This window comes from Grampus griseus (assembly GCF_964374135.1).
Source record: "Grampus griseus genome assembly, chromosome: X".
NCBI lineage: Eukaryota > Metazoa > Chordata > Mammalia > Artiodactyla > Delphinidae > Grampus > Grampus griseus.
In genome coordinates, this window is record NC_138999.1 from 92792357 (window position 1) to 92805645 (window position 13289).

General features: G+C 49.2%; 1 protein-coding gene across 1 annotated transcript in view; it reads left to right on the forward strand.

Moving 5' to 3' along the window:
- Positions 1-6918: 6918 nt before the first annotated feature.
- The window catches only part of FRMPD3 (FERM and PDZ domain containing 3), a gene marked incomplete at its 3' end in the record, with an annotated part of 63687 nt that continues 57316 nt past the window's right edge, over positions 6919-13289 (forward strand). The window contains exons 1-2 of the mRNA XM_082681322.1: positions 6919-7069; positions 10053-10155. Coding sequence (XP_082537448.1) covers positions 6946-7069; positions 10053-10155 — 227 coding nt within the window. The 5' untranslated portion in view covers positions 6919-6945. The remainder of the gene's footprint in view (positions 7070-10052; positions 10156-13289) is intronic.

Consider the following 13289-nt stretch of genomic DNA (forward strand, 5'->3'; position numbering starts at 1 on the left):
CTTTATGATTTCTTTCCTTCTGCTATGGGTTTTGTTTGTTCTTCTTTCTCTTGTTCCTTTAGGTGTAAGGTTAGATTATTTGAGTTGTTTCTTGTTTCCTGAGGTGGGATTGTATTGCTATACACTTCCCTCTTAGAACTGGTTTTGCTGCAGCCCATAGGTTTTGGGTCATCGTGGTTTCATTGTCATTTGCTTCTAGGTGTTTTTTGATTTCCTCTTTGATTTCCTCAGTGATCTCTTGGTTATGTAGTAACGTATTGTTTAGCCTCCATGTGTTTGTGTTTTTTATGTTTTTTTTTTCTCTGTAATTGATTTATAATCTCATAGCATTGTGGTCAGAAAAGATGCTTGATATGATTTCAATTTTCTTAAAATTACCGAGGCTTGATTTGTGACCCAGATGTGATCTATCCTGGAGAATATTCCATGTGCATGTGAGAAGAAAGTGTAATCTGCTGTTTTCGGATGGAATGTCCTATAAATACCAATTAAATCTATGTGGTCTATTGTGTCATTTAACGCTTGTGTTTCCTTATTAATTTTCTGTCTGGATGATCTTTGCATTGGTGTAAGTGAGGTGTTAAAGTCCCCCACTATTACTGTGTTACTGTGGATTTCCTCTTTTCTAGCTGTTAGTTTTGCCTTATGTATTGAGGTGCTCCTATGTTGGGTGCATATATATTTATAAATGTTATATCTTCTTCTTCTTGGATTGATCCCTTGATCGTTACGTAGTGTCTTTCCTTGGCTCTTGTAACGTTCTTCATTTTAAAGTCTATTTTATCTGATATGAGGATTGCTACTCCAGCTTTCTTTTGCTTTCCATTTGCATGGCATATCTTTTTCCATCCCCTCACTTTCAGTCTGTATGTGTCCCTAGGTCTGAAGTGGGTCTCTTGTAGACAGCATATATATGGGTCTTGTTTTTGTATCCATTCAGCCAGTCTGTGTCTTTTGGTTGGAGCATTTAATCCTTTCACATTTAAGGTAATTATTGATATGTATGTCCCTAGTACTATTTTCTTAATTGTTTTGGGTTTGTTTCTGTAAGTCCTTTTCTTCTCTTGTGTTTCCCACTTAGAGAAGTTCCTTTAGCATTTGTTGTAAAGCTGGTTTGGCGGTGCTGAATTCTCTTAGCTTTTGCTTGTCTGTGAAGCTTTTGATTTCTCCATTGAATCTGCATGAGGTCCTTGCCGGGTAGAGTAATCTTGGTTGTAGGTTTTTCTCCTTCATCACTTTAAGTATGTCCTGCCACTCCCTTCTGGCTTGCAGAGTTTCTGCTGAAAGATCAGGTGTTAACCTTATGGGGATTCCCTTGTGTGTTATTTGTCGTTTTTCCATTGCTGCTTTTCATAATTTTTCTTTGCCTTTAATTTTTGTCAGTTTGATTATTATGTGTCTTGGTGTGTTTCTCCTTGGGTTTATCCTGCCTGGGACTCTCTGTGCTTCCTGGACTTGGGTGGCTATTTCCTTTCCCATGTTAGGGAAGTTTTCGACTATAATCTCTTGAAATATTTTCTCTGGTCCTTTCTCTCTCTCTTCACCTTCTGGGACCCCTATAATGCAAATATTGTTGCGTTTAATGTTGTCCCAGAGGTTTCTTAGGCTGTCTTCATTTCTTTTCATTCTTTTTTCTTTACTCAGTTCTGCAGCAGTGAATTCCAGCATTCTGTCTTCCAGGTCACTTATCCGTTCTTCTGCCTCAGTTATTCTGCTATTGATTCCTTCTAGTGTAGTTTTCATTTCAGTTATTGTATTGCTCATCTCCGTTTGTTCTTTAATTCTTCTAGGTCTTTGTTAAACATTTCTTGCATTTTCTCGATCTTTGCCTCCATTCTTTTTCCGAGGTCCTCGATCATCTTCACTATCATTATTGTGAACTCTTCTTCTGGAAGGTTGCCTATCTCCACTTCATTTAGTTGTTTTTCTGAGGTTTTATCTTGTTCCTTCATCTGCTACATAGTCCTCTGCCTTTTCATTTTGTCTATCATCCTGTGAATGTGGTTTTCGTTCCACAGGCTGCAGGATTGTAGTTCTTTTTGCTTCTGCTGTCTACCCTCCCAGCATTTGTGTTTTAATTTCAGTGCTATAATCCAACAGAATGAAAGCACCTCATCCTTCCCACGTAACTGTGGCCCTCTCATCGTCTGAGAATAGCATTGTAAAGTGTGGTCCATGAACAAGCAGCCTGGGCACCACCCTGGAATTTGCTAGAAAATTAGACCTAACTCCAGACATACTGTATCAGAATTACTGTAGCAATACCCCCAGGTGGTGCATATACACACTCAAGGCTGAGCTGCACTGCTAGAGTAAGGAGCCCATTGAGGGCTCTTTTAGCAGAAGAAGGGTTAGTGTTCAAGGTCCTAGTAAGGCGACACCCAGAGAAGCTCCTTCACAGTCCCAGGGAAGGAGCTCCCATCCCTGCCACAAGGAGAAGATGGCATCTCCTGGGGTCCCAGCTGCCATGCAGGATCCCTGGAGCTTCCAGGAGAATCAGACTCCTGTGACTGGAATCAGAGAGCTAATTGTCCTCATGTGGCTCCATTGCCTGCCAGTTGCAAGGGGAGTGACAAGACTCCCCAAGGAGCTAACCAAATGTAAAGAAAAAGGAGCCAAAGGCAAGGAGGGATGAGGAACTAAAAGCTGATGCCTGGGAGTTTAGCTGTTAGAAATGTAACAGCTTCCTGCCGAAAAGTGCAGGGGAGAGAGCAGCAGCTGAGAATCAATCCATCTTCTTCTCAGTTCACCTGTCCTTCAGCCACATCCTGCCTAGCAACAGTTGTCAGCATGAGCTCCAGCCACCAGTCCCTCTTTGGACAGTGATGGGGAGATGAATTTAGCCCCGAGAAGGACTGGAGTCAGGGTGTCCACAGGGAGGCAGGTCGTCTAATCGTTGGGACAGTTCCCTGGAAAACGAGGGGGCAGAGCATATCATGGGGCTGCCACTCAGAGGCAAGGAGTTGATGGGGGAAGGGCCTGGATTGTAGGAAGCAGGTGAAGTTTATCTTCAGCTCCCGTCCTCTGCCCCTCCAGTCACGCTGAATGATGCTACCAGTAACATTGCCACCTCTACATCTACGTGATACATTAAGCCTTCCAAAGTGTTTCTGTAACCATGATGTCATTTCATTCTCCCAATGACACTGAGTGACTGGGATCAGAGACAGATGAATTAAGATGTGGGCTGGCCGTCCAGACTCAGCCAGGATGTGGAGAGCTTTGGCTGCAGGGTTGGGCCAACCCTGCGATGGAGACTGAATAGCCAGAGGGTCCAGGACCCTGAGTGGGTGTGGGTGTGGGTGCTGGGATTGTGGGCCCTGTGCAAGAAATTTGGCTCTAGCCGAGGCCCTCACTGGCCTCCACCTTGGAGTCTGGGCTGGAGGAGGATCAGAGACCTAGCCTATTTGGCAGGACAGTTAGCGAGTGTGAGGCCATAATGGATGTGAAAGCACCATTTTTCTGATGAGGTAATGGGTGTAAAAATGAAAAAAACACATGGCTATAAGGTGTTGTTATCATTTGGCAGAAGATAAAAGGCTAGACCTTTACCCGGGTCACTGACTAGAGAGGGCAAGCCTGGCGCAGGGTGAAGGGACACCTCTGGGGGCCTTGGGTAGGAAAGGGACAGATTGAAGGCACTGCGTGCTTTGGGGCAAACAGAAGAAAATAGCAGATCCCAGAAACAAAGCTGGGCAGAGGGTGGGGAGAGAGGACCATAAGCTTTGGCTGCTTCATAGTTTTGTTCAGGGTTGCCCTGTTCGAAGGGACCGGAAGGCAGAAGCCAAGCATCTTTCAAAGTGCGTATTTCCCCCAGGATGGCAGTCATGTGACCCGTGGACAGCTGAGCTCCCGTCATCCGTCACCGCTTGACTTCAGTGTCACTCCCAAGTCTCTAGGCACTCAGCAAATTTCAGAGGGACTGAGCCGCAGACACTGAAAGATGCAGACCCCATGAGGGCAGGGACAGCTTCCATTTGCATTGCAAAATGGCCTTCTGGTCAGTTAAAGGAGGTATTTCTTCCCTGACCACAGAAGCTGGGAAGGCCCAGACAGTGTGAAAACATGGCTGCTTGCAGAACTGGGGGAGGATCCAATTAGGGACAGGTAGTCCAGCTCTGTTAGGGACAAGCCGGGGACAAATGTGCTCCAGTCGCACCTGGAGACATGCCTGTTACTGTGGGAGAAATAGCCGGGTCCCTTGTGGGGAGATGGGGGCCACCCACAGACAGAGCTTAGCCTCTTGTCACTCTTCCCATCACTGCCCTTTCCTGGCCATCCAGCACGGTTCCCGTCTCCTCCTGGGAGCCCTCTCTGGTCCTCCACCCCCTTCTCTGAACACACAATTTGGGCCTTAATCGTGGACTTCATATACTATTCTCAGTTACCACTCTAATTCTCTTGTTCAGTGTACACTTGTCTCTCTGACCTGCCCCTTCTCCCCCCGCGCCCCCTGCTAGACTGGAAGATCTTTTTGTGTGTGTGTGTGGTACGCAGGCCTCTCACTGTTGTGGCCTCTCCGGTTGCGGAGCACAGGCTCCGGACGTGCAGGCTCAGCGGCCATGGCTCACGGGCCCAGCCGCTCCGCGGCATGTGGGATCTTCCTAGAGCGGGACACGAACCCGCGTCCCCTGCATCGGCAGGCGGACTCTCAACCACTGCGCCACCAGGGAAGCCCTAGACTGGAAGATCTTTGAAGGCAGAGATCTGTAACTTCTTGGGCCCCCCAAAGCTCCAGCTGTGTGAGTAGGCCCTCGATAAATACCTGTTGATGGAGTAACATAGTCAAAACAGGAAAGCAGAACACTTGGGTCACAAAAGGCTCTTAGCTTGTTGGGTCCCCTGGCACCAGGAGTGTCTGTTTTCACGAGGATTGGTGGTGCCTCAAGGCCCAATGGAGACTGGCGTGTCATCAGCTTTGGAAAAAGAAAAAGGCAGCAAAACCGAGGCTGCAGTGGCCCAGGGGCCCTGCATGCAGGACAGGGTAGCAAGCACTCCCACGGGTGCCTGGATCTTCCTTGCAGTGTCCCTGCTCCCCATGCCCCAGGATGTGCAGCCCGACAGGCTCTCATCGTCCAGATTGCCCTGGCTGGTGCCCTTGGCGGAAATGAGCTGGTGTCATCCCAAGAAGAGGCCCCTTTAGTGCCACTGAGTTGAGGTCGGATGACAGGAGGCAAAGGGCTCGTTTGGGAAGCAGCTGTAGGGGTGAGGCAAGATGGCGGCTACAGGAAGATGTTCTCTGGCTCCCTTCGAGGCCAAGTGCCTGCCTGCCTGCTACCAGGAGCAGAAATGAGAGAGGTGCCAGCCTGAGGCCACCCTCACTGAGCCCCTGTCCTGGGAGGGTCCCTATCCAGAACACCGGCCAGCCAGGTTCCAGCTTCCAAGTGACTTTCTGTTGAAGAGTGACCATTTGTCTTACCAGCATGAGAGGGAAGGAGCCAGTTTCTGAACTCATCTTCAGCAGGCTTGACCTCATCTTAGCAGCTCCTTCCACCTCCCTCAGGGGCACCAGACAGGGCCCAAGCCAGCGTGAGTGCAGCCAGAGTTGATGTGGTCGGAGTCAGACCAGCCACAGTCCGTCTTCCTGCCTGAGTTCTTCTGTGAAAGAGACAAGCCCGGGACTGTGAATTTCTCTCTTATACGATTACTCTAAACCTACCGAATCTGCGTCCTGATAAACAACCTAATTGCTTACAACCACTTGCTCCCGAGGAATCTGGGATTCTTCGCTAGTCAACAATCACTCTCACAGTGTCAGAACCTCCCACTTCTTTTCCAAACCTTACACTAGTTTGATTAATTAGCTCCTGGCCCTCTGTATCTTGTTCACAAGGGCACTGCCTGGAACCTTAATTTTTGAGAATATACACACCTAGGCTAGGAAACTCAATCCCTTTTATTAGGCCAATTCAGGGGGCTGAGGCTCTGGGCCTCTTGGGTCTGGTCCGCTCTCTTCTACCTCCACCTGCCCTCTCCTGCCTGCTGGCCATTTGTTCCCCTTTTTGCCTCTTCCCTTGCCCCCGCACACAGTGCCTTCACAAAGCCCAGGGTCCCCCACGCCCTCACCCCTTAGGGCTCTTCATTCAGATAGTGAGCTCAGAGCCATCCTTGGCTTCAGGATGCTTCACCCTGGCCCTTACTGTAGACCCTCTGTAAAGTCCTAGTGTAATTCCTAAGCTTCAGTAAGTTGCGCCGTCAGCATCAGGAGTGCTATCTATAATCTCCCCCGAGTCCTGAGGCAGAGATTTCTCTTCTCCCAGCTCGTCTGGGTTCGGGTCTTCCGGCAGCCACAGGAGGCAGCTCCCCTTCTTGCCCATGGGAGCCGCTCTCCAGCTATCCCATTAACTGAAATAAGCTGGCGTTATGCACGGTTGTGTAGGTGCGGGTCCTCCACATGAGCCCGTTTGTTTACATATGGCATCTCAATAGTTTATTTTTATATATAACCTAAGGGACATTAAAGTTTAAGATTACACAAGGACTTCCTGAAGGTGCTCCACATTCTGAAATGACTTCACATTCCTTCCCCACTTCCTTGCCTGTTTTGTGGTCCCTTCCCTCAAGGTTCTGCTTTCTCTTAGGGAGTTAATAGCCAGTTCAATGGGTGATAACCTTTTGAACTAACTAGCTGTTAGTCCTTTTTAGGACTGACTCTAATGTCAGGCTCCATGACGCCAATTTCCTCTGTTGGCCCTGGCCCTGTAGACAAGTGGCTTCTCCTTTCTAGACTCTTCTTTCTCCAGTCTGAAATATGAGGCAGTCCTCACCTCTGCTGGTGCCGGAGGATGTAGGAAGTGATGTGCGTGAACTCCCTGGTGCCATGGGCAGCACCCTTATCGGCGTCCCTCCCAGCTGCTTCTGAGGCTTAGTTGCCTTTGCGTCTTGTTTTGCTCCCGTCTTCCCCTTCCCCTCAGTCATGTGATACAGGAAGAGAGCGCAAATGATATGGAATGTGAGCAGCTGCCAGCAGAGACGCTGCGACAAGTGACCATTCACCGGGACCCTATATATGGCTTTGGCTTCGTGGCCGGCAGTGAGAGGCCTGTGGTGGTGCGATCTGTGAGGCCAGGTAGGTGTCCCTCAGAGTGTCCCCGTGGCCCTGGCTCCTACCCCCCAACACCCACACATCGCCCCAAAGAGCAGAGCACCCGAGTATACTGTGTTGCCAAGGAACTCATGAAGAGTGGGTGAAGACTTGCCAACCAGTACCTGTGTGACGGAGCTAGGCTTTTAAGACTTACCCACACACACCACCGAGGCTGCTTGGGCTCTAGACAGAGGCTGTAGCTGATGGTTTGGTAGGGTCTGGGTCTTAATAAAACTTCCCTTTGCACAGAACCTTCATAGGAGAGCCATACTGCCTTGGATGAGGAATACTCATCCAATTCAATTCAACAAATATGTATTGATCGCCTACTCTAAGCCCAGCAAGGTTATAGGGAAATACAAGACAGAGTTCCTGTCCCCAAGAATCTAACCATCAGGCTCTGGAGACTAGTACACGTTCATGAAATAGGTCATCCATTAAAGACTGGAGTCAGGACATAGACCATAGGTGGGAGAGGAGAGTGAAATCTCTGAATGCCACAGTGGCAATACAACACCTACCATTGTTGTAGGTACTACTGTGTGCTTTACATCATCTTGTTCAATCTTCACAGCTGCGCCCACAAGGTAAGTAATACCATTCCTGTTTTACAAATGAGGAAACTGAGGCATAGAGGGAAGGGAAATGACTTGTCCAGGGTCACTCTGCTAGGAAGCAGCAGAGCTAGGATTTGCACTTAAGCCTGTGTGATGCCATGCGGGGGGGAGCAGGGCTTGAATGGGACCATGCGGGGTGGACCAAGCGAGAACCCCACCGGAACTGTAAAGCCTGCTGTCACGAATGAAATGGGAAAGGGCCTGAGCACTGTTTTGTTCTGAATCTTGCTCGGCATTGACAGAAAAGACAGACCGAAAGGAGCTCTATTCCTGACTTGCTGGGCCTGAGGCATTAGATGTTTACAACAGTTTCTCGCTCTGTCAAGAGGAGCAGCCGGAGTACAAACTGGTCTAGCAGAAATTTGATGAATTTTGCAATCCTCCAAGGAAAAGAAAAAGATTTTTGTAAGCTCGCTCTTCAACTAGAGGGCATAAAGTAAAAAAACAATTCAGTACAAGAGTTCATGGCTGACCTAAGGCTCCCGAGTCAGTCATGCAGTTTGGCGAAAGGTTTTTGAGTCTCTGATCAGAAATCAAATCTGTCCTGGGAAAGAGGGACCCAGATAAAACTTAGTAACAGACCACCAGGAGCCCCTGGTTTAACTCCAGAGGAGACAGAATCCATAAGGTTGCTGCAGGTGGTATGAGAATGTTGAAGAAGGGGTTGGAAAAGTGGAGAGAAGGAAAGCCACAGGGGAGACCACAGGAGGCCACGGGGCCGGCAGGCTGATTGCAGAGAACTTGTTTTTGAGAGAGCAAGAAAAGAGAAGATGCATCCTATAGGGGAACAGTTATGGTTGAAGAAGCCAACAAACCATTCCGTGAAAATAGTAGTAAACTGAGCTTACGACTGCATCAGAGACCAAGGCTTGTGATGGAGATTGAGTTCCATGAGGACCTCCTCCATTAAAAGGAAGGAAGGAAGGAGGGATGGATGGATGGAAGGAAGGAAGGGAGGAAGCAAAGAAGGGAGGGAGGGAATAGGTAGAGTGGCCTCTACCTAAAAGATTGGCATAATTGGCAGAAGTAGATAGGAGGAATGAAATGAGTTGAAGGAATTGTCCCTTGGAGGATATGATAACTACCATTTATTGAATTCTTACCAACATCAATCAGCTGTTTTAAGTGCTATACATTCATCATCCCATTTATCCTCCCAACATTCTCATGATGTTACGTTTCCATTTCACAGATGAGGAAAGAAAGATTCAGAGAGATTAAATGTCTCGTCCACAACTAGTGAATTGCAGATATGAGGTTAAGAGTCTGGGCCTGGCTGGCTGGCTGCAAAGAGTGGACTCTTCCCCACCATGCTCCCCATTTCTGAAGTCACTGTGCTGTCAGGAGACTGGGCCTGCTGGCTGAGCCACACTTAGCACACAGGCCCCACTCTGCAGAGCCGCTGAGCTGTGCTCAGGTGACACAGTGGCCTTGTTGTTGTTCATGTTTGTGGAATTTGCGCAGCACACTTCTTTGTAGAGAGAGGAATAGTTGGGATCTGGCCCTTTTGAGTGGATCCCAGTAAGCGTCCAGGCTGGTTTGAGAGAGGCATGTCGTTAAACATCCCTTTCAGGTTTGAGTTAAGCTGGGTCCAACTTCTCGTTCTCCCTGAATCTCTAAAAAGCTTTCCTCCAAGAAGGTCTTTGCTAAACACCACGAGCAGCATAGCCCGGGGCACCCCTCAAACCCACCCTTCACCCCAAACAGGAAGGTAAGGCCCTCAGGCAGGTCTGCTTTCTAAACCTTGACAGTAGAGATGGGAAGGAGGGAAAGGAAATTTCCAAGTGTCTGTGATTTAGGGTCTATGCCTTGTTCCCCTCATTTCTTGGAGAGTAGCATGTCTCAGAGGTGAAAGAAAATAAACCCTTCAGGTCTTTTAGTCCATCCCCTTGTCTCCAGGCAAGTGAGCGCCTACATCCTTCCAGACCAGTGAGTTTGGATATTGTTCAAGTAAGAAGATTCCTCGCCCCCTCCCATCACCTGTAGCCCCTCCAATAGTCTGGAAGCCATTCTCTGTGCCCAAGCAGATCCCTCCTGGTGAAACGGAAGTCTGTGCTCCTCTCTAGACCCAAGCCAGGAAGCACACATGAACCTCGTCTGAGCACCAGGCCTTTGCTACCACACCACTCCCAGCCAAAGGAGGGCCACTCCATTCTCTTTCTCCAGTCCTCTGCCCTCCATCCACAACAGGCAGCAGTGGCCCGGGGCTCAAACAGCGGCCCTGCCACTGGTGCCACGCGGCCCACAGCGTCGCCTGCACCCACGTCAGCTCCCTCAGGCAGTGTCAACTCCCTCCCACCCAGGCCTGCGCTTTCCCAACCCTCACGCCTGTCTCCTCTCCTCTGCAGGAGGCCCCTCTGAGGACAAGCTCCTGGCTGGTGACCAGATTGTGGCTATTAATGAGGAGGACGTGAGCGAAGCCCCCAGGGAGAGGTTCATAGAACTCATCAGGTAATAGGGTCTTGGCAAGAGCTGAGTACGGCCCTCCGCATCCCACCAGTGGCGTAGCCATGGCTGCCACAGCTCTCCCTGGCCCTGAGAGAGGAGCCCTCCCAGGAAGGGCAGCCCGAGCCAGGGTTCCTGGCTACACAGGACATCCGGGGCCCAAGGGCCCTCACACACTCTGGCTTAGCCTCGTCCAGTGATGTGAGCAGACATCACCGCTCACATCACTGGACAGCCTCCTGCCAGAGCTCACCTCACCTCCCTCCACCCAACTACTCCCCTTACCCATGCCCTTTGGTTTTCGACTTGCTGTGCAGTAAGTGACCAATGAGAACAAGTGAGTGACCAATGAGAACCACGAGTGACCAATGAGACAGACCAAGTGAGCAGTGAGAACCAAACAAGCCATTCAAAGGACATTCTGAGATAAGTACAATGTGACCAAGTCACTGTTTCCCATCCCCCCCCAAAAAAAAACACAAGAAGAAAATCCAAATCCCTGGCCAGTGGGTTGAAGGAGGGAACCTGCCATTGTGGATTTTGCTCACAGTGTGTGTGACCCCTTAGTGCCCTCCCCATATGGGGGCAGGTGAGAGAGAGAAAGGGGTGTTAGCAGGACCACCACCCTCTGTCCGTGGAGTAATCACATTGACTTTTCCTCTCCTTTACCTCTATACACACCAAGCCACCACATACCCCCCCCACACACACACACCCCACATACCACACACACACACACATCATGCACTACAAACATGCCTGCTCTCACACACACACACACCACATACCACACACACACACACACCATGCCGCTACATACCTTCCCACACACGCCATGCCACCACATACCACATACATACACACCATGCATACCACATACTACACACCCACCCACATGCACACCATACACACACACACACAAAACGTGGCACCACACACACACCCACATACCACACACACACACACATGCACTACAAACATGCCTGCACACACACACACACACCCCACATACCACACACACACATCATGCACTACAAACATGCCTGCACACGCGCACACACACATGCACTACAAACATGCCTGCGCGCACACACACACACACACACCCCACATACCACACACACACACATCATGCACTACAAACATGCCTGCACACGCGCGCGCACACACACACACACACACACATACCGTAGGCACTCCCACATGCCCACCACATGCACACACAGCACCCCCACGCCCCCTTGCATACACGTGTTGATAAGGAATGAGATGGTAGAGACGATGGCTCTAGATTCCACGGGCTGACCTCAGTTTGGAGGACCTGGGCTGTCTCCCCTCAAATGGAACCCTGTGCTCGCCCTCCCGCTCTCCCTCTCTGCCTGCTGTAGTCTGTTCCATCTCTGCGTCCGTCTCCTCAACCCTTCTTGATTTGGAGTGTTTCCATCCCACTTGTCTTTCTTGTTCTCCCAAAGCCCACCTGCCTCCAGACCCCCTCCCTCCCCTTCAAAGGCAGAGGAGCGGTACCCCCTTGCTAGCTCTGGAGGGGTTTGCAAAACTCCCTCCTGAAGTCCAGAGCAGGTCTTCCTTTACATGCTCCCCCTCCAGCTTAATATCGTGGAATGTGTCTGGTCCCTGATGACCCTTAGTTTGTCTCTTCTCCAAGTTCAGTTTGTCCATTGCATTCCCCCACTCTCCACCCTTCACCCTTCACACTCCACCACCACACCAATATGGGGTGAGTTCTTTCAATCCCATCAGGGTATACTGGCGTTCTTTCAGGCTGACCCCTCGGAAGTCTTTGCTTTGCTTCTAGTGGATATCTTTGCACCCCAGAACAAGGTAGCCTGATTTTGTGAGGGAGCCCAGAGCATTTTCTGGGTCAAGACAGAGCTCACTCATTTGATAACCTCAGGGGCTAGCAGATCATTCATTCATTCAGTAAATATTTATTATAATGAGTGTCTACTGTGCATGAGGCATTGTTCTAGGCACTAAATATACAGCAGTGAATAAGCTAGATGAAAATCCTTGCCCATTGGAGTTTACATTCTAGTGGAAGGAGACACACCATAAGCAATAAACGTGATAAATAAGTATTGTACAGTATACTAGAAGTTGCTGAATGTTATTGAAGAATAGAAAGGGGATCAGGATAAAGAAGATCAGGAATGCTGGGCACAGGGGTGCAGAGTGCAACTTTAAATAGCACGGCCAGTGTCGGCCTCAATGAGGAGGTGACATTTGAAGAAAGACTTGGAGACTTCCCTGGCGGTCTAGTGGTTAGGACTCCATGCTTCCACTGCACAAGTTTGATCCTAAGATCCTGCATGCCGCGCAGCGTCGCCAAAAAAAAAAAAAAAAAAAAAAAAGACTTGAAGAAAATGAGGATGTTAGAGAAGGCAAGAAGAACCCAGCGTAAAGGCCCTAAAGCAGGAGTGTGTCTGGTGTGTTTGGGGAACAGGGGAGAAGCCAGCGTGTGGAGTGGGGTAAAGAAGGGGGAGAGTTGTAGCTACTGCAAGGACTTTGGCTTTGCTCTACGTGACATGGGGAGACGTGGCAGGGGCCGGAGTACAGGAGTCACATAATCCGATTTACACTAGGCACCTGCCCTGGTCAAGAGACAGGATTTTCTATGGTGTTTTCCCTGGAATACAACTCCTTCCTTCCCCTGGGAGCTTCCCAGACCCTGCAGATGATTCATCCCTGGACTCTGCCTCACTGAATATGGGAAATGGTCCAAGTCCTTGAGCAGGGAGCCTTGGCCTTTCTTGAATACCCAGAATCAAGGGCATCTTGACTCTGCTTCCTGAACACCTTTGTTCCCAGAAACATTTGAAAAAGGCCAACAAAGAGAGGGGAAGCTCCTTCAAGGCGAACTCTTTCCATTCCTTCAGTTCTTTTAAAGGATTATGTATTCCTGGAAGAGAATTTTCATACCTCACAGCTTGTTGGATCATTGGCGTAATTCTTGTCTGAAGAGTTTCAAATTCTTCATCCTTTTGAATATTTGCTATCTGGAGAGTCTTGCCTTCCACCTGTTGCTTCCTGGCTCTCATTTTTTTGGTCCTTCAATTAAAACAAATCTGCTGAGTATGAGTCATGATGACCAAATGACCTCCTTTGGGTTTTTCCTTTCAGTT